At 37.9% G+C, this 22,922-nt stretch overlaps 1 protein-coding gene across 2 annotated transcripts in view; it reads left to right on the top strand.

Moving 5' to 3' along the window:
* Positions 1 to 3,181, top strand: part of LOC126100935 (protein unc-119 homolog B) — a 45,964-nt gene extending 42,783 nt beyond the window's left edge. For both annotated transcript variants that reach the window (XM_049911599.1, XM_049911598.1), the window contains one exon: positions 2,859 to 3,181. In XM_049911599.1, the coding sequence (XP_049767556.1) occupies positions 2,859 to 2,886 (28 nt within the window). In that variant the 3' untranslated portion in view covers positions 2,887 to 3,181. The remainder of the gene's footprint in view (positions 1 to 2,858) is intronic.
* Positions 3,182 to 22,922: the final 19,741 nt, after the last annotated feature.

Here is a 22,922-nt window from a genome sequence, read left to right as displayed (position 1 = left end):
GTGTGTGTGTGTGTGTGTGTGTGTGTGTGTGTGTGTGTGTGTGTGTGTCGTCTTTTTTGACGAAGGCCTTGCTGGCCAAAAGATTTATTTGTGACAGTGTTCTTGTTGTGCCTATCTGCAACTCGGCATCTTCGCTATATGGTGAGTGGCAACTTTCCTTTTCATAATTTTGTTCCATTCCATTCCGGATTTTCCAATAAATAATATAGGATTAAAAGTATTAAAGCCAACCAATTGTGCCTGCATTGGCTGTTAAAGTCTGCCTGGCTTTATTTCACAGTCACGAAAACTATTATATGAGGTATCAAATGATGGCCAAAACATAATTGCTCACAATTGGAAATATTTACATAGTGTAACTTTTATATTTTGGATCCTTTACTTGTATCTGAACTGAGTGGTTTATTTTTCTGAGGCACCAGACATCATTCAGATTGACCTTTCGACTTGTAAATATATTGTTACATTACAGTGATGTTATGGTCATACTACACTTAACCGTAGAATGGACGGGCTGGGTCTTTCAGACCCAAGCGGATTTAGTTTTAAAAATATCCACAAGATTACACTACTTTCGAGTCAGCCATCCAGTGTAGCTTTCAGTTAATGTTCCTAGAGGACATTGCTTGTGACATCATTTTTCTTTGTTCGCCAGTTGATTGTTGACATGGAAGGAAGCATGTTGTGGGTCTGAGAGACCCAGCCCGTCCGTTTACATTAGCTTTTTCTGCTTATGCACACTTCTTGTTATACTGACTGCGAGCAATTAAGCTGCTCGAAAATGGCCTGGCAGCATCCTCTAAGTGATGAAGAAATTGAAAAACTGTTACTAGAAAGTGATAATGATGATTCGGATGTAAATCGTGATTTTATTCCCGAAAGTGATCGCAACACAGAAAGCGAAATGAGTGATGAACAGCTGGACGGCGAAGATAACATCGTTATTCTTGCGAGAAATGTGAGTACACTCACTAATACATCTCGAGATTCTGTATCAACTAGTGTGGTTGGTTCCAGTCCCTCTTCGAGTGAATAATCACCTTACTACTTGTCGAGAGATGGACGAACTAAATGGCGGAAAAAGGTTCCCAACCAAAATGTACGTACCATATCACAGAATATAATTACGCATTTGCCTGGTGTCAGTGGGGAAGCCAGAAATGCTACCAACATTGTCGAGGCCTGGAAGCTGTTCATTGACAAAGATTTGCTCAATTTGATAATAGAGAGCACAAATACTTACATAGATCATGTAAAACCACTTTATAAAAGTGACCCAAATACTGCAAGGAACTTGGAAAAAAGAGGAGTTCCAGGCATTTTTGGGTCTTTCGTACATTTCTGGCTTTCTTCACGGAGGCAAAATGAATATGGAAGAATTTTGGGACACTTATGGCACAGGGACAGAAATCTTCCCTCCAAGTATGTCACTGCGAAGATTTCATTTTCTTCTGAGATGTGTTAGGTTAGATAATATTCACACAAGGGAGGAACGTAAAAAAATGATAAAGTGGCCCCTGTACATGATGTTATCGAAGGATTCACAAAAAAACTGCACAAGGCATTACACAACAAGTGAATACCTTACAGTGGACGAGATGTTACTATCTTTTCGGGGACATTGTTCTTTCAGAATGTACATTGCTTCAAAATCCGGAAAGTATGGGATCAAAATATTTACCTTACACTCGTTGGGACACTGTGCAAAAATAAAAGAGAAATTCCATTGGAATTCTTGCCTCACAAGAAAAGAGAAATACATTCATCCATATTCGCATTTTGTGACAATTTCACATTAGTGTCATATGTGCCAAAGAAAAACAAACGTGTAATTTTGCTGTCTTCAGTGCATACAAACAATAAAATCGATGAAGAAACTGGTAATATGAAGAAGCCAGAAATTATTACATTCTACAATTCAACAAAGAGTGGAGTGGACGTGGTTGATGCCATGTCTTCAGAATATAACGTTGGAAGGCAAACAAGACGCTGGCCATTGTGCATGTTTTATGCCATTTTGAACATAGCTGGTATAAACGCATTTGTGGTATGCAAAGCAAACACGGGACTGGATATTTCAAGAAGGATATTTCTCAAGTAACTCCGTTTGGAACTCATAAAACCACACATGGCACAGAGAGCTAAACAGAAGAATCTCCCGAGCAACATTCAACAACTGGCAGCACGTCTGTCTGAGATTACCATTGACAAGGAAGTTTTTCCAGTAGGAAAATGAGTTGTTGTTGTAAATGCAAAGACAATAAAACAAAATATTTTTGTAAAAGTTGTGGAAAGTGGCTGTGTCTTTCCCATTCTGTAAAGTTATGTGAAGATTGTGCAGAAAATACAGGTCAGTAATATGTATATCGTAACAAGGGAAACCATTTTTTATTATATTATGCTATGCACTAAAATGTATAATATTTTGTAATAGCATGCTTGACAATCCTAATTTCATAACTTGTGAGGACGTGAACTGTCAAAAATAAAATAAAACTGTTTTAAATGTTCAAGAATGTTTTTAAATACTGAATAATTTTACTTTCAGATTTTCGGAGAAATACATTATTTTCAAAGAAATGTATGGTAAATTTAAATATTAATAAACAGGAACAGAAGTATAGTAACACTGGTGTTGAAAATTTAAGTCTTACTTATTCTGGAATGTAAATAAAACGGTGGGTCTGTCAGACCCAGCCCGTCCGTTTGTGTTACTTTTTTTCGCCTGTCCATTCTAGGGTTAAAGAGATAGGAATCCATTTATCTTTATTTACTGGATTACAAATTGTTCACAATATTATGTGCAGACTCGAGAATTACATATTATTTACGCTTTCCTTGTTTTTGTTATATTTCAGTGAAGGAGATGATTGCTCACCCATTTGAGACCCGTTCAGACAGTTTCTATTTTGTAGATGACTGTCTAATAATGCATAATAAAGCTGACTATGCTTACGATGGTGGGCTTCAGCAGTGAACAACATTCACTTGGATGGCTGTTTTCTACATTCCATTAATTTTTCTTCAGTTAACTATTTTATATATTTTTTTAAAAAAAAATTTAAACTGACAAGCATTCCATTGATTTTTTGTTTTCTTACTTGGAATATTTATTTTTTGTTATAAATTATTAAGACATATTGGATTTATTAATCCAAATAAAAATATGTTTTTACTTGAATTTTATTTTTCAATTTAAGATACTATTTTTGATGTTTTTTCTCTATTCATTGCCCTACTGTACATAAGAGAATTTTGTTTGTACTGCCCGCTTGCCTCAGTTTCTTTTTGTGACTGCCCAAAGTGTTTATAAATTCAGTTAATCATTTTATACAATTTGCATGTTTTAAAATTGAGGCAAGAGAACTGTGCTATCATTCATCTTATCGGTGAGGCATGCAAAATAGTCTGAAGGGATCAAGAGAAACATTTATCTTCTTCTTATATTGAGTTGTATTTTGGAATGAAGAGGGAGTCTGATGAAGACTATGCTGTGGATTGTGATATATGTGAAATGACAGTAATTAAAAAAAAGTGAGGCAATTAATGACTTGAGCTGCACATGATTGTTGTTAAGATTATGTAGGACACCTTGGACAGGATCCCATCTATCAAAAGTTTTATCCTGTTGGTGTGGCTTTTTCATCCATTACGGTATAGGGAACATTATAGATTTTTGTGTCAAAAGTATACGACATTATCAGCTGTTAAATCTCATGTACATGTATGTCTACAAATTACTGCCGTATCAAATAAATAATGGTCCTGCCACTGGAAATATTATCACATAAGGTATCAGCGAAAAAACTGTAGGTAACACAACCAGGGATAGCAAAATCAAAGACAGAAAAAAGCCTGAGAAAGAAAGCTACAAGGTAACCATATAATAGTTCAGGAATTAGGACACAAGGCCTCTAAGAATTTGCAGTGAAAACCTAGGATGTAACTTATAACATAATTGTGAGGAAGGGTCACACAGTGTAGCATGATTATTAATTTTTTTTTTTTTTTACCTGTGCTGGTTCCTTTTGCCTTAAAATGAAGGAAAGGCAATCGTGTAACAGTCCTGCCTTGCTGTTGCCGCCAGCAGGGCATAGATTCCTCAGGCTCTTATGCTTTGTACAGTGTTTCTTACAATGTTTGCTCTTCATTATAAATTAAAGGTAATCTAGCTTGTGAAGATCAGACAGTCCTGCACCACTCACAGCATGATGAACGGTATGGTGTAATCTACACACATTTAAAGAAAGTGTACCATTATTTTTTAATTGATTTTTGTCATTTTTTCTTTATTTTCCTCAAAACAGACTTTTGTCTTATCTAAAATATGGTGGAATGATTAGGTTACATTTTATTTGACAATAATTAATTTATTCTAAACAGCAGTGTATCATTTGTAGGAACTATGATACAACTCTATGAAGGGAAGTGTACTTCCACCTCTGTGTTCCATATCTTGAATATCTGAATTGTGTGAACTTCATTTAAGTGAGAACGATGAGAGACAAGTGCGGGTAGGTTATTTGTTTGTGAAACTACACGAATGTGTTTACTTTGAAATTCATAGTTGCAATTTATTATTGCTCAAATGACTTTCTTTTAATTTTTTGTTGATTTCACTTTCTCATATTATTTTAAGCACATGAATGTCAAATTTTACCAAAAACTTCCAAATATGTTGCCTTTCTTAAACTCTTATATTTTACACCCTAAAAAATAAACATGAACTTTTGATTCCAATGAAGAGACTAATCCAGCCCATTATTGGAAACTGCCAGTTTATCCGTCGTTATTGTTTAAAACACTTTACCTGTTCATGAAAAAAAATGACAATTTTATCTATTGAATAGAATTTTTTAGCTAATGTCCTTTTTGTTCAGAAGAAAGCACTATTTTATTTGCCTTCATTTCAGTGCAAAGGAACCATTTACACACAGACAACAGAATCACAAATAAAAACTAAAATTTGCTGCACAGTGCTCTCCATTTACTTAAGTGTGAAATAAACTGTACAGGCAAGTGTTATGTTCTTTTTTAACATATTGTGCAGCTGTCACAGCTAGAATTTTACTGTGCATTAAGAGTGATGTGAATATTACACAGAAATGGTGAACTGGTAGATACTGATCATGTCTTAGTTATTGATGTTACAGCACTTCTGGAATATTAGACAAGGACATGATGTAAGTATATGTTGTGTGTGTATATCCATCAACAGAATTCATTCACATAAATGGGCACACTTGGCTGTTCAACAATGGTTTTGATTTGTAGTAATCATTTCATGTTAAATTTTGTAATCTATATGCTTCTTTAGTTATATTCCAGTATTTATAAAATTAGTATGAAGTGTATATTTCAGAGGTACTTTGGTTACTGAATGACATCATGCTAATCATGAGAGATACAATCCTTGTGTGTATTTTGACTTGATTCATTGTGTAGTAGCTTAGGGTTATCATTTTACCTACATTGGGCTGCTGTTAATTTTCATTTATAATTACAGTAATGTTTGGGAGGATGCATGATTTTCCTGTTTCGTTTTGAGCATCCTTGAACGAAGTCTGTCATCTTCTCACTAGTCATTGGCAAAGAATGTGTCATATGGTCAGGCACTGGACCGTACAAATTTTAAAAGTTGCAGCACTGCACTTTATGGGCACATAGATTTTCTCCTGCCCTACATAAGAGAGACATGCACTTAGAATAGCAAGGAGCTATGCGAGGTAGGGGGGGTGTATGAATTTTGTAATCTTGGAGGCAGACAATAAGTGGATGTGGAATAATTAAATATTTAGTCCTTCCCCTTTCCCTCCACATCACCCTTCATCTCTGCAAATTTGTTTTGTTATTTGTTGGATTTTTCTCTGTCTGAAATGTCTAATGGGAAAAAGTAGGATATTCTTAAGTTTTTTCCTTGATAGTCCCTGCTTTCTGTCTGCATCAGAATTTCCTCTGCTGGATGCATACAGTAAAATTATGTTTATATTTTTGACATCCATCCCCATTTATTTTGGGTCGGAATTATATTTTGAAATAGTTGTTTTTTGTGTTAATGGTGAATAAATAGAGGTAATAAAAAAATAAAGGTTGTGAAAATGCTGTTCCAGCATGTCTTGGATAAACCAGCATGGTTTTGGTAGCCTTTTTCTAAAGTAAGTGCAAAAGATATCCCATAAAATTCTGATTTACACTGTAATCCATATTTCAAACAAGTGTTCATTAAAATAATTACCTAAGTCATAACAAAGCAAACACAAACCATCAAACTGAGGGTTCATTTGGATGCTATATAGTCAGCTGTGCTTAAATGGAGCATGGATCTCCTGAAGCTAGTTTTGCCATAGCATCCTTCTGACCTGCTAACTAGTTTTCACAATTAGTTAACAGTATACAAACTGGCTGTGACACCTTCTGTTATATGTATAAAAAATGTAAAGCCCAATCGCCCCACAGGATTCTAATTGGTGTTTGCAATTTGCTATAGCAGTGTTGATTCCTAGACGTGGATTGTTCTGACTGTTATTGTCAAGTTGGGAAATTCACTTTATTGCTAAATGAAGGGTATATTGATGGGCTAGAAAGCCTCTCCTCGGAAAATGGTTGCTTCCAGGTTGTCCTATAATTCAGATCCAACTGAGTTATATTTTGTGACAATTTAAAATTTATTGCTTACGGACTAGGTGACTAAATTTTGGGAGGACCATTAACAACCCTGAATACACTGCACCTTCATTGTTGCAGTAATATGAAAATATGATTGTTGATTATTGTAGATGGGGAAATTATTTTATTGTAAAGATTTTCATACATATGTCTTGTTTGAGAATTGTTGTCAGAAGAGATGAAAAGGCAAAGTTTACTAATACAAAGAATTCTTGTCATTGATGATTGTATATACATAATGATGGAGTAGTATTTTACATTATAATATACATACAAATGCACACAAAATAATGACAGTTGTTTGGTTACAACTATTAGGTTAGAAAAAAATGGAACACTTTCCTTTTGTGTGTGAAAGTACATTTTGTCTTCTTATATTTTCAAATAATTGATATTGTGTAAATACATAATCTACTGTATTGTTCTTGACTGTTGGAGATTGACATAAAATAAATGGACCTCCTCCTGAAAGCAGTTTTATTTGATACTGATACGTAGATGTCGTAGAACCAGACTTTGTAACAGTTATTTATTTGCTGTGGTTGATTTAGTGTCTTAAATTAAGAACAGTGGATACTTTTTTCTTAAATACACTTCATGAATAGCTCCACAACTTTTGAAGATGTATCACTGCTCAGATGGGAGCTCATAGAAAATAATTGTTGAATGTTCGTAACTAATTGGAGATGTTACGTATAAATGCTGTAAGCTTTTGTTTTGAATACACCAACTTTCGATTTTATCATGATTGTTGGAATTCAACAAATAAGATCTGGCAAATGTTGTTGTAGCACACTTTTCTAGTTAAGCTTAGCTGTGCCTGTGGTTGACACAAATTAAAACATTTCAAGAAGCATTAGATTACAATAAGAGCTAAAGTGAAAGGAAATGCACAAAAAGGACAGACGTGTGGAAAACAAAACAATGAAGTGTGTCATATATTTGTCAAACAGCTAAAAATCTGCATATCACATAAAAGAGTATACCCTCTACATACTCCTTGTTTCCTTTTTCTTATGTATGAGAGAACATGCAGTGTCTTTAAGAAAGCGGGTATTATATAGTTGTTTTGTCTCATTTCCCTCGAATAGAACTAGAAGTGCAGCTATACAAAAATTTATGGTATCCATTTTGTGAAAGTTGGTGCATTTGCTAGTCAGGTTTATCTACCAGCTTGATATATGTGAGTACAAGCATTAGGAGAACATGGTAGTGGGCTCAAGTAATAACAATACTCAGTTGTAGAACATGCCGTCAGCACAATAACATGCACCTCAGTATCTACGACTCACTTGAGATTGGTATTTTTTCCGATGCCATAACTTTCAGGCTTGGGTTTCCACAAAATGTGGTCTCAAATAAACATTTTTCTCTTCTTTTGTTTGATTTTTGTCTTTCTACCTGTGTGCCCAGTACTATATTTGGTGTTTTTTTCTACCTGTTGTATTGTTTTCCCAATTTTATTTCGTTTTTCATCAACTATATTCATTATTTCCAAATTAACCTCTGAATTTTATCACTAAATCGTTCCTCCGTATATGCTTTGAGTTGTTTATATTAAAAAATTATTCACGTAACTAGCTAATTTTACATTTGCCAAATAGTCTTGTCTTCAGTGTTGTTCATTGAAAAAGTTGGTCACAACAAAGGATAATTTTTCAATAATAAAATGCTATTTTCAAGGTCCATTTTAACTGTAAATGAATAATATTATGTGTAAATGGATAAAAACTTGATTTTCAACATAATCAATCTTGTGTTTTATACAAGGTGTTACAAAAAGGTACGGCCATTCCTCACACACAAAGAAAGAAAATATGTTACGTGGACATGTGTACGGAAACGCTTACTTTCCATGTTAGAGCTCATTTTATTACTTCTCTTCAAATCACATTAATCATGGAATGGAAACACACAGCAACAGAACGTACCAGCGTGACTTCAAACACTTCGTTACAGGAAATGTTCAAAATGTCCTCCATTAGCGAGGATACATGCATCCACCCTCCGTCACATGGAATCCCTGATGCGCTGATGCAGCCCTGGAGAATGGCGTATTGTATCACAGCCATCCACAATATGAGCATGAAGAGTCTGTAAATTTGGTACCAGGGTTGCGTAGACAAGAGTTTTCAAATGCCCCCATAAGTGAAAGTCAAGAGGGTTGAGGTCAGGAGAGCGTGGAGGCCATGGAATTGGTCCGCCTCTACCAATCCATCAGTCACCGAATCTGTTGTTGAGAAACGTACGAACACTTCGACTGAAATGTGCAGGAGCTCCATCGTGCATGAACCATATGTTGTGTCGTACTTGCACATGTTCTAGCAGCACAGGTAGAGTATCCCGTATGAAATCATGATAACGTGCTCCATTGAGCGTAGGTGGAAGAACATGGGCCCAATCAAGACATCACCAACAATGCCTGCCCAACGTTCACAGAAAATCTGTGTTGATGACGTGATTTCACAATTGCATGCGGATTCCCGTCAGCCCACACATGTTGATTGTGAAAATTTACAATTTGATCATGTTGGAATGAAGCCTCATCCGTAAAGAGAACATTTGCGCTGAAATGAGGATTGACACATTGTTGGATGAACCATTTGCAGAAGTGTACCCGTGGAGGCCAATCAGCTGCTGATAGTGCCTGCACACGCTGCACAGCTGATAGTGCCTGCACATGGTGTGGAAACAACTGGTTCTCCCATAGCACTCTCCATACAGTGACATGGTCAATGTTACCTTGTACAGCAGCAACTTCTCTGATGCTGACATTAGGGTTATCGTCAACTGCACGAAGAATTGCCTCGTCCATTGCAGGTGTTCTCGTCTTCCTAGTTCTTCCCCAGTCGCGAGTCATAGGCTGGAATGTTCCGTGCTCCCTAAGACGTCGATCAATTGCTTCGAACGTCTTCCTGTCGGGACACCTTTGTTCTGGAAATCTGTCTCGATACAAACGTATTGTGCCACGGCTATTGCCCCGTGCTAATCCATACATCAAATGGGCATCTGCCAACTCCGCATTTGTAAACATTGCACTGACTGCAAAACCACGTTCGTGATGAACACTGACCTGTTGATGCTACATACTGATGTGCTTGATGCTAGTACTGTAGAGCAATGAGTCGCATGTCAACACAAGCACCGAAGTCAACATTGCCTTCCTTCAATTTGGCCAACTGGCGGTGAATCGAGGAAGTACAGTACATACTGACGAAACTAAAATGAGCTCTAACATGGAAATTAAGCGTTTCCGGACACATGTCTACATAACATCTTTTCTTTATTTGTGTGTGAGGAATGTTTCCTGAAAGTTTGGCCGTACCTTTTTGTAACACCCTGTATAAATCCAAGTGCTGGCTTGTTACTGCCACTAATCATCTGTGAACTATGCAACACAGTTATATGCAGTAAACACAATGCACAGTGATTTTGTTCTGTTGTTAAATTTGACCTTGAATGCAAAGCATCAGCAGGCACCGAGGGATCAACCCATTCCACAAAACCACATTTTTTTAAAGCTTTTAACGTGTACAACACGAAGTGCTTTTGCCAGTTGTACTTCTCTGGAGTTCTGTCATAAGTAATTTGATTGCAAGAAGAGCAATGAAGACCCACAAAGGAAAACTTAAACTCAAACTGTGCAGTAAGCAGCATTATTACTTTCAAGTTCTAACCATTTTGTTTATATTACAATTATAATGTTGTTATGGACTTGTGAAGAAAGAAGATTTTGTTCAGATTGGCTTATTTCGTTTGAATACGAAACTTTATAATCCAGGTGGTTTCCACAAAGTTACCTTAGTAATTTATTTTGGATATAAACAGTCTTTTGCATTGTTGTTGGAGATTGTACTATTAATAAGTGTGAATGACTGTTTACTGAAGTTTTCTTCAATTCATATGCTCCCAGGGACCCAATTGGCATACAATTTGAGGCTGGCTGTTGCGGCTTGTGTACTATCAGTTGAGCTGTAGAGTATGTTGCCTCTGAAGGACAGTGAAACACACTGAAGCAATCCCCATGAGAACAGCTCACTATTCATTGAAGTGACACATATCTTATTCACGCCATTACAGATAATTTGAGGGAATGATTTTGTACCAAAGTTATTGACACTGGAATACCCAACCAACTAATTTGTTTGTAAAGAAATTCAATAACATTTCAAAACACACACCAAAAGAAGAGGCAGTAAAGTATTTGTAACAATGATGTGCACAACACTCTTTGTTATTGAATTCTAAAGCACTGAATTTTCTTTGCGTTTTATTCATTACATGGCCAAGAAAGTGCCTACAACACTATATATACGAGGGTTGGAACTTAAATAGTGGCAACTATTTATTCACAACTGATACAAAAGAGTTACATGTTTGCATCTGTTACTGTCCTTCAAAGAAGTCACGAGCATTGTGTAGAACCTGTTGCCAGTGATGTGGATGGCGTAGTATACTGTTAGCAGAGCCTGTTCTGTTGGTGGTGCAAATAGAGCAGTCTGCTGCCTGTCGAATCTCTGGAACAGTTCTGATGCTAATGCCACAAAGTTGTTTCTTCATCTTCTGAATCAAATCAATCACAAGGACTTAAGCCCAGGGAGTATGGTGGATGGTACAGCACTTCCCAGTCCCATTGACCGAACAGAGCAGCCACAGCTTGCGCTGTATGCACCCGCGCATTGTCGTGCAGAATGGTGGGTGGGTTGTGCAGAAAGTGTTGCCGCTTCTTTCGCAAAGCTGGTCCTAGGTTATGCTCCAAAAATGAATAGTAATACTGTGCACTGATGGTCTGCCGTGGAGGAACGTAATGCGTTAGGGTAACACCATCACAGTCGTACATGAGAATCATCATAACTTTAGACCGCTCCATTCCCACCATCAACAGAACAGGCTCTGCTAATGTTATACTACACCTTCCACATTGCTGGCGATGGGTTCTACCCAGCACTGGTGACTACTTGGAAGAACAGTAACAGGTGCAAACATGTAACTCTTTTGTATCGGTTATGAATAAATAGTTGCCACTATTTAAGTTCCAAACCTCGTACTCAAAATATACGAGGTTTCTGCCATGTTTTTGCTTACCATGAGGAAATTTTTCTTGTAAGGGAAGACACCATCCAGCTAAATTCAGTGTGTTGTCTTTTCTGCAAGCAGGCTGCATTCTAGCTCTTCAAAATCTTGCCCAAAAATACTGAATAAGCTCTGGTATCTTAACTAGGTAGTTAGCAAAGGAGCTGCTAGAAGATGATAATGAAGATAAAAGATGTTCAAAGAATGTTAAATTTTTCTATAATATTTGGCAGTTTACAGTATGCTTCTCTGCATATCAGGTTTTAAACCTCTCCTAGTAGTGCATGTTCAAGCTGTGATGTAAAACTATCTGCCAGCAGAGTTGATCTGATATCAATTATGGTGTATTCAGTGTTTGCATTGCTTTTGTTTTCATTATTAGAGGCAGTACCACACAAATAGAAGAAAAAAACACTGCTGTTTTTCCTAACAGTTCCAGCAACTGTTCTGTTATTGATCCTTTTCTTTAAAAAGGACAGTTGAGACACCTATCCTGATTGTGGGAAATGTAACATTTCAGTTGCTGTTACTGCTTTTGAAATTAAATATTCTACCGGTAACACAGTGAAACGTTCCTCATTGATACAATGAGATTTCTAGAATTTGTTGGCTTGCATTTTCTTCTGTAAAATTCATCTCAAACTTAAATGTGATATTAAATACACAATGTTGCAGGAAGTTCCTAAAAACTCTGAAACAGAGAAATTATTTAAAAATTTAGGCATATTCTGTCAAAGTCAGTCTCCCCCCCCCCATCTCAAGTTTGTTCAGCTCACTCACACTGCACCCACAAAAACAAAAAATGTGTCTAATGTTATGTAGTTTATTGTTTCAATGATTAGAGTGCTTCAGACCATGCACAATGACACTGTGGAAGTCTGTCATTTATGCTAGTGAGAAAAAACTCTCATTAAACAGTTGAAGGGCTTCTGTGACAAACCATATCATTTGTTGTCAGTCTTATCCTCCTTGTGGATACTTGCATTTCATGACTGTCAATTGCTACAGCTCATTTCAGGGGAGAATTGATGTAGTGTAAAAACATCATTATTTTCATTTTCACAAAATAGTTTTTTTTGGTTGCTGATTTCTGTTATATCATTTCACCTCGCTTGTTTGTTGGACACTTAATTATACATCAAATGATAAATGAAATGAAATGAGTGTATGGTATCGGTGGTCGGGAGTCCCCATCCAGGAAAGTTTGGCTGCCAAGTGCAAGTCATTTCAGTCAGCACCACATAGGACGACTTGTGCGCTGATGATGAGGATGAAAAGTGGAGAAAAATCTCCTTCCCGGCTGGGAACCGAAGCCGGGCCTGCTTGCATGGGAGGAGAGCGTGTCACCAGCCAGCTAAGCAAGTGGACATTAAATGATAGTATAGGTTGAAATGACAAACTAGTACAATCAAATGATAATATAGGTTGTATTAGTTTGTCATTTCAAGTACGATGTACACGTGTTCAGTGCACAGAAAGATATTTCGAAATGTTTATTTCTGTTTCATCAGGGCACAGTCTAGGCTGCTGTGAGCTCTCTCTAAATTCGAAGAAATTTTTGGAAACTTTTAGTCTTCTGTGCAACATATTGTCAGCTTTACTGTATAACAGTAATTTTATGCCATCATGTTACCTGTATATTATGGTAACATGTTTAATGTGAGAGTGACATTTATCATTTTAAATTAGTGGTGTGTTTTAATGCATTTATTGATGCATCTAATAATAAAAAATGGAATTTTACTTCATAAACCTTTTGCAGTATATGTTTCACATTGTCCTCCACCACATCAGAATTAATCTGTCAGTTGAGTCAATATAATTTCATGCAGCTGATGTAATCCAGCAAATGCCTGCATCTTCATACACTATTTACCCCTTGGTATAACAGCCACTAGCAGCAGTTACCATTGTGATCACTCAAATAATAATAATAATAATAATAATAATAATAATAATAATAATCTATTAACGCATACTTCCTGTGTATACAGTTTGTGGTAATTCCTATTCGCATGATGAATTGATGAAGAAAGGATATCATCAACACAAAGTAAATGTACAGAGAAAGCACATTTTTTGAAGTTATCACATTGCAAGGGGTGTAACACACACAACTGATTTTGAAACCAGACTGGGTAGAAGATAATCACGAAGTCCCTCACAGTAGGATTGTTACAATCAGCCTTTACATGTTCGATATTGGTGTTCACCACAGGGTTGCCCCCACCCCACTCCACCTGGCAGTGCAGAGCACAGGGGAGGAAACAAAGAAGTGATCATGTGGCAGTCAGGTGCCTTGTGTATCAAGTTTGCCTGGCCAGCCGCATTGTGGCGAGCCTGGAGGGAGGGGTCATGGTTGAACGGTTTCTCACAAAGAGGAAAAGTGCGGAGCAGTGTGGATCCGAAAGAATGTAGTCTTGAAGCTGCTGGACATCAGAATGGGCAGCTGGGGTGAGACACAGGGATCAACTGGTCTTGCATCATGGCGGTGCTACACATGACGAGGCATGCAGGTGGAAAGGTGGTCGTGGTCATCGACTGAGGCAGTGATGCCGCCTTCCTCTGCACTGAGAGGAAGCTTGAAGGTAGGCAAGAGTGCGATGTGGTGGCGCATAAAGTGTGTAGCGCGTGTGGAGGGGGTGAGAGGGAGAGGGGGCAGGTGCACAAAAGAGAGTCCCATTGTGTAACTGTAAGGGGAGATCCTCGACAGGGAAGCTCGAGACGAACACTAGTGAGGTGCATGTCAGAGGGAAGGATGTAACATGCAGTACCTGGAGCAGTCAGAACAAATGAAGCACACGGATCGTATGCATCGCTTGCAACAGCGGGGGTTCTGTGGGGGGTGGGAGTGGTGGTGTTGGTGGTGGTGGTGGGGGGGGGGAGTCTTTTCAGCTGGGGGAGATGCCGAGATATCGGGGGGAGGGAGGTCATTATCAAGTGTCCAAGTTGGCTTGAGTCTGTTGATAGAGAAAGTTTGTGGCACTTACCATGTAAGAAGAAAGCAAGGGTGTGGTTGGAGCACTGGAATAAGACTGTTGGAGAGTGGCCCGCACAGTGCAATTCATAGCGTAACATAGTCGCAGTTCTCCAAGTTCTTATGAATAAAGATGCATGGGGCAGTGGAGGCGGAGTATGTCGGCAAGCGAAGCCTGAAGGTTGTCCTTTGTATGTTTCTTAAAGTACTTCTGAGCACTTTTAATGCTGTGCAATAAAAGCCTTTATTGTGTCTTTATTTTTATCTTGGCAATTATATTGAAACTAAAAAATCAATTAACTTGTCAAAGTGAAAAAGGAAAGGAAAAAAAAGGCTGCATATATAGGTCGAAGGCCAAAGCAGTTATGAGGGTTGCTCAGCTACGTGATGTGTAGTGCGAGAGGGGTAAGGCTGTCCCTGCCTCAGGCATGCAGAATAGAGTGGGGGTATGATTACATACAGCACTGGCAAATGACACCATTACTGCAGTGTGTGGTAGTGGAAGATAATATACAATGGCACCAGTAGCAAGGAGCCAAGAGACCTTAACCAAAGAGTACAACTGTGACAAGAAAATATCTGTGGCAAAGCGTCATTTATCGGTCATCCTTACTTGTAACATGGGTTTGGTGAAAATGATGCGAACAGGTGTATTTATTGTAATTAAAATGCCTGGAAAGTGTGCATTAGTCAACTGTGGCCATGATAAGATGAATATAAACAATGGCTAGTGCTATTGAAAGGAAAGTGTAAGATTTATGTAAAGGACCTCGATATAATGATGATGGGAGAAGTGACATAATAAGCCCATGTGAGAGGTAAGTGTTATTTCATGTTACATGCACTTGATTAGAATGACTTGACTTATTGTGCTGCTATGGAGTTTGGAAGTTTTGTGCAGCAAATTCCAAATAAAAAATATGGAGATTTTGATGATAAAATTTCAAGATTAGATGACTTCCTATACAAGCTTATGTATTCAAGAGGTTTAAAAGAAATCTGGGAGCTTTTCAGGAAGATTTTAATCTGTTCACATGGTCGGGCAACAGTAGAGCAAATTCTCAATCAACAAACCTTGAGGAGTAGAGAGTTTGAAAGAAAGATCCTATGTTTCTATGTGCCAATTTAAAGACCACCTTAAACTTTTTGAGGGAGTGCAAAATATACAAATTACTAAGGATTTGTTAGCATATGTGTCTTCTGCAAGAAAAAAAATATGTGGCTTATCGTGAGGAAAAACAATTTCACAAACCAAGACACTATCAGAAAGGAAGTGCAAATTGCAAGAGGAATTGGAAACTTTAAAGCAGAAAAGAATGATCCTCGATTCTGACATTTGTTCATTGCACAAATCAGTTGATGAACTTTCAGAGGCTGAAGAAAAAGACAAGGATCATTCCATACTCCTCACAATCTAATATACTAAGGAAAAATGCTCATGGAAAGAAAGAAGAGGTTTAAGCATTAGACACAGATTAAGGAAAAAAACTGATGAACTAGAAAACATGATTTACTGTTTTTATCTGTACTGTGGCTTTTGTAATTAATTATTTTTTAGTGCATATAAGTTTTTCTTATTGACAATTGATGCTCAATTTCAATAAAATTCATATGTTTGAAATTACTTTTATGCATTATTGTATGATAGAAAATGCAGAGAGGACTATAAAATGTGACATACGTAGTTTAACTGCGTTTAATAAGAAAAACATTTTTCAATGATCGAGTAGGAGTGCAGTGAAGGATATTGATGGTAAGTTTTCAAAGAATTTGTCTTATTTCTATGATGTTGATACTGTTGGATTTTATTATAGTGATACTACATTGAAGTTATCATCTGTTTGTACATGTTTACTCTTGACCTGACTACAGCATTAAGTGCAACGACTGTCAGTAAAGAAAAGCCCCTTAAAAGTCCGTAATTTTTGTTTTGTAAATTCAGTATGAACCCTGTCCTGTGCGAATTCCGAGCAGAACCTTGGGTAGAGCCTTGGACCAGTAAGTAGAAATGACACATTAGTGTGGCTTTAAGGGCATGGTGCCAGCATTCAACCAACTCATTAATGGTAAACAATTGTATGAAATTTATTGGCATCACACAAGTCACACAGCCCTCTGAAAAGAGCGGATTTAAAATGCCACCCGCAATCAGTAGTAATAGAAGACGTGCAACTGAAGCTAGCAATCTGCAAGACGACAGTATCGGTGGTAATGTCTGGGAGAGGCACAGCCTCAACCCATTTGCTGATATGTTCGATAACAGATAGTACGTATTTGCAGCTGTCTGAGGAGGGTAGAAGCAATGAGGTTGTTGTCAAAATTGTCCTTTGGGGATGCCGAATTGACTTAGTGTAGAATGGGCGTGGTGTCCGACTTTACTATGTTGACATGATAAACATGTGAACATCCATCTGAAACTGTTTATCTTAATCCCCATCCAAATGAAGCATATGGTGACAAGGCAATTGGTGGTCTTAATGCCTCGGAGAGCAAGATTATGAATGGCTGAGAAGATTTTGTAGTGCAGTGAGTCCAGAATAAGGGGCCAGGTGTATCTGTGGAGGTCAGCAAGTGGTGGGCAGGATTACAGGTGGCGTCTACAAGTGGTTTGTGATCTGTATAGATAGTTACAGATTGGCCTTGGGTGTCCTCTTGAAAGTAGTGGGCTATCTTGTATATCACAAACAGCTCCATATTGAAAGTGAACCACTTATGTTGTGAGGTGGAGAGTTTCTTGAAGAAGAAATTAATGGGTTGTGTCGATTCATAAACATGCTGTTGTAGGATGACACTGATCAAAGATTTGCTCGTGTCAGTAATAATAAAAATTCATGCATCAGTGATGGGTAAGTAAGAATGACAGTTTGACCAGTGTGGTTATAAGTGCCTCAAAACTGTCACTTGTCATCAGTTTATATCATTTTGCAGATGCCTGAAGTGGTTTTGCCTGCCAAGGTATCTAACAGAGGAACTTGAAGGGATGCAGCAGGCTTCCTCAAACCCAAATCATCCTTCACTGAGTGCAGCAGTGCTCTAGTCTTAGCTGGCATCAGAATACACTTTTAATATCAAATCTCTCTAAAAATTCTTCCTATTTTTGCAGATATGCTTCCTGTGAAAGCTAGGAATGCCACCTATTTGCTTGTATCTTCCGTTGATTTCTGCAAAGGTCCAATCTGTAAATCACGGCAGATTGTTTGTCGATATAACTGTTCTGCTTGAACACTGCTTTTAGATGATCCAGTTCTTTTGTCAAACTATCTGCATCTGAGATGGCATAAGCTCTTTTTACTAAAGTACATAGGACCCTTTTGCATTGGTATGATGGATGACAACTTGATGCATGAAGATATCGGTCTGTATGTGTCGGCTTACGATAAACACTGTATCATAAGTCTCACCATTCCTCCTGTAGGCCAAATCATCTAAAAATGGAAGTTTTCCATACTTTTCAACTTCCATCATGAACTTAATATTGGGATGTAGACAATTAGTATGATCTAGGAAATGATCCAGAGCATGCCTGCCATGTGGCCACACCATGAACGTGTTATCTATGTGCATCCAAAAGCAAGTTGGTTTTGACAATACTGTCTTCAATGCTGTGTCCTCAAAACCTTTCCATAAACAAATTGGCGACTGTGGGGGTGATGGACTCCCCACAGCCACTCTTATCAGTTTGTTCAAAGTATTTGTCATTAAATAAAAAATATGTTGACGTCAACACATGGTGACAAAGCTTAGTGGTTTCTTCGATCCATTTTTCACTAATTAACTGCAAAGAATCTTCAAGAGGAACTCTGGTAAAAAGTGACACAACATCAAAACTAACAAGCAAATCCGTGGGACTGAGACTCAAAAACTTCAAATACTGAATAAAAACCAGAGGATTGGAAATATGATGTTTGCATTTTCCAACATGGGGACTGAGAATGGATGCTAAATACGTGGCCAAGTTATAAGTAGGAGCATCCAAATTGTTAACAAGAGACCGGAGAGGCACCCCTTGCTTGTGTACCTTAAGCAAACCATATAATCCCAGTGGGACTGCAGCACCACGTGTAACTTTTTTAAGAACATAACCAGATAATGAACTCTGATTCAAAAGTGAAAGCGTCTTGTATTTTATACATTCAGTTGAATCATTGTGTAATCTTCGGTATGCCAAGTCTGCAAGTGAAAGATCAGTTTTACCTAAATAATTGTTCTGTGAAAGAGAATCGTTGCATTGCCCTTGTCCCATGGTAGATGTACTATATCCCGGTCTTCTCTGATGAACCGGTCTTCGGCTGTTGGAAGCGAGGAGATATTACTTCACGGGGGTGGCACCTGACGCAATGTATGTGAGACCTATTGCCTACTGCATCAGCTAGATCCTCAGGAAATCTGGACACCGCTTGTTCAGCAGCAGAAATGAATTCAGTTATGGTAACATTCCTGGGTGTAGGGACAAAATTTAATCCCTTTTCCAATACTCCCAGCGTAGCAGTGTCTAGTTTGGTTGTGAGATTAATCACAACATGTGGATGGGTGTCATCATCCATTATTGTAGACTGAGAAGAAAGCTGTTGAAACTTCGAAGATTGCATATTGATGGCATTTGCATGGACCCAGTCTCATATTGCCCAGGATGACCTGTCAACCCATTTCCAGGACGCAGCAGATAGCAGCGCTGATACTTCCAAATGCAAATAAAATAAATCCTCGGATATGAAATCCAGTTGTCTGCACGTAAAATGAATGCATTTCCTTGCGAAGTCAAAACCAGAATGCTTCTTAATGTTGTTGGCCATTTTTGTTTCAGTGTAATGAACAACTCTGACAAATTTAGGTATTATACCTTAATTCCTGCATCTCAGCAGAAAAGCGAGGCTGCTCGGCAGCTTCCCCCTTCTTCTTACAAAGTTTATCAAACCTCCTTACAAGTTCAAACACCTCCTCCCAGTAGAGGCTCTTGATGTGACTCCATAAGTAATTGTTGATATTCATATTGGGTCTCCAGCTGGAACATAACGTCATGTCTCAATATCTGGGCAGTCCACGTGGTTGCCATCTTCAGGTAAGTAAGCCATCGCACTAATTCACGGGAAATGAAATGAAACTGCAGCGGCGGCTTCTTTATACACTGACTGTAGATCCACTGCACGTGCACAAATGTAACTGCCCTCTAGTGCAAATCACAAAAGTGCACCGGTGGTGAGAACTCAAGGAAACAATAAATCAATATCAAACAATGTTGACATCTTTTGATGACTGAAGCAAAGACTGTTGGTTTTTAATGCAAAACAAAACAGGGTTCCAACTCTTACTTAAGGGATACTCCTTTCTCTGTTCATAATATTGTCTGATAGCCAGATTTCAATAGCTACTTTTGCTACCCAGTCCTAATAACATTAGTGCAGGGGCAACCACTTGTATCTCATCATACAACATTTTATGTCCTTCAGTAAGACAATGTTCCACAACTGAAGATTTTTCTGGCTGAAATAAATGCATCCAGTGATGGTGCTCCATGAATCAATCCTGGACCATACCAATTGTTTGTCCAGTATTGGCTTTCATGCAATGGCAGGGAATTTTGTAGTCACTGGGCTTCCTCAAACCCAAATCATCCTTCACAGAGACCAGCAGAACTCTTGATCTTTGCTGGTGGATAGAACACACTTTTAATATCAAATCTCTCTCATACTCTTCCTATTTTTGATGATATGCTTCCTGCAAAAGGTAGGAATGCCACAGATCTGATTGTCAGTATAACCATTCTGCTTGAAGACTGCTTTTAGATGATCCAGTTCTTGTGTCAAACACTCTGCATCTGAGATGCATAAGCTCTTTTTTTACCAATATATGAAGCACCCCTTTGTATTTGTATGATGGGTGACAACTTCATGCTTAGAGATATTGGTCCGTATCGTGGGCTTACGATAAACACTGTGCCCTAATGTCCCACCATTCCTTCTGTAGAGCAAGACATCTAAGAACAGAAGTCTTCTATCCTTTCCTTTTCAATGTCCATCATGAACGTAGTATTGGGATGCAGGCAATTAAAATGATCTAGGAAACGATCCAGAGCATCCCTCCTATGTGGCCATACCATAAACGTATTGTTGACATGTCTCCTAAAACAAGTTGGTCTTAAAAATGCTGTCTTCAATGACGTGTCCTCCAAATCTTCCATAAACAAATTGGCAATAATGGGGGATAATGGACTCCCCAAATTATTAGTTGCTAATTAAAAAAGACTTCAAACACTGAATAAAAACCAGAGAATTGGAAATATGATTTTTGCTTTTCTAACATTATGACTGAGAATGGATGCTAAATATTTGGCCAAGTTGTAAGTAGGAGCACCCAAATTGCTGACAACAGGCCAAAGAGGCACTCCTTGCTTGTGTACCTAAGGAAAAACGTATAATCTCGGTGGGACTGCAGCAACAGGTGGTCTTAAGGTGGTGTCTAAAGGAGCTGCCATGTCAAGATGACGTTATGTTCTGGCTGGAGACCCAATATGAATATCAGAAGCGACTACTCACTTACACTTGTGCCTTCAGTTTGTAATATTTCTGGCTTTGCAGCCATCATATTCAGGTATAAGAAGCTCTTTTAGAGCAATTCAGAGAGCAGCAGTGGAAAGATGGCATAATGTGGTGTGAGGCACCAGTAACAGATGATTTTTTATCAATAAGGGTATAGTGAAAAAGACCACCTAAATTTTGGTCCTTCTCTTCAATTGACTGCTACATTTGGAAGCTGTGTGCCAAAATTATAATCTTCTGTCATTATTATTAGACGAACTAAACAGCATATTCACTTGCACTTCAAATTAAAGCATCTCTCAGTAGTGTGCTATCATTCCATTATTTCACAAGTATTAATAACCAGCAGAATAATAAACAACTGCAGAATGAAAAAGCAGACAAGGCACTTTAAGAGATCTTCGGATCGCGCGTAAATTGGATGTTGGGCGAAGTGTTTCAGCTGCAAGATCAAGTCTGGTTTGGCAGTGTTGGAGGACAGACATATTGTCTGCCACAGTATCAGTTAAGACTTAATTTTCAGTGTCTGGTTTGTAAATGTGAGAGCTGTAATTATGGAAATATGCAGTTCATTAATTTGTTGAAGAATAGAAATTATTTGTGACTCTAAAATGTATTGTAATTGTGCAGTTTCTCGTGTTCTGCCAATAAAAAGCGAGTAGCATCCCATATAAAGAAACTAAATGGAAATTTAATTATTCACATAATATCAATTCCTCACTAAGAGTTTCTTACAGCCTAAAGATAATGGATTCATGACGTACATGCTGTTCTCTGCACAGGGGACAACAACTATAGAAGACTGCAGGTTGGTGAACATTTTTAGAACTTATACGTTCCACTGACAGCTGTGGAAGCAAATAGGCACCTCACATGTACTGCAGTCTTAGTACAAATGAGATCAGTGATACATCATCTGTGGTAACACAGAGGAGGTTTGAAGGGGAGAAATTTTTGAGAGAAAGGGTTTATAATGTGCACATATGTATATCACCTCCTGCTCTCTCTTTCTCTCTCCACCCACCCCCCTGCCGCCCTACCATACTCTCAAATGAAAGGTGGTAAGTAGACTGGATCAAACTTTTAAGCTCATTTGGGGAAGAGGAATTTCCTGACCAAAGATCATTGGTAAGATGTATTTCTGCACTTTCTTATAGGAATGCATTATTGGATGGCGGGGTTTCCAGCGACTACAGAAAGCATCGTAGGACATAAAAAAGAAAGAACACTGATTCTTTCAATGGCACATTTTTGATACTAGTATTTCTTCTGAAAGGATAGCAAATGTAAAAATAATGAAACAGTTGATACACACGATGAAAAGTTCTCATTTTGTTATGTGGAGTCACTGGAAAAGGAGAACAAAGGGAAAGGCAGAGCATCAGGAGAGAGCTGGTAAAGAAATTAATTTTTTTACAATGAAAAAGTTAGCAGGTAATGAAAGGGAGTGGCAGTTATTGAAGAAAAAATACAAGATTTTGAAAAGTGTTCAAGTTTTTTTTTTTTAAATCGGTGTATGGAGAAGATTGTATATACACAACAGAGGTACATGTGTGTTAATGTAACTAGTATATTGCTCCATTGAACATTTATCTGTGTAACAGAAAAATATTAGGAACTAAACTTTCCGCATCATCAAACAGGAGATTCGGTTTATTAAATACCAGTTC

The sequence above is a fragment of the Schistocerca cancellata genome, chromosome 9, assembly GCF_023864275.1.
Source record: "Schistocerca cancellata isolate TAMUIC-IGC-003103 chromosome 9, iqSchCanc2.1, whole genome shotgun sequence".
Lineage (NCBI taxonomy): Eukaryota > Metazoa > Arthropoda > Insecta > Orthoptera > Acrididae > Schistocerca > Schistocerca cancellata.
This window is presented reverse-complemented; position numbering and strand designations above follow the sequence as displayed.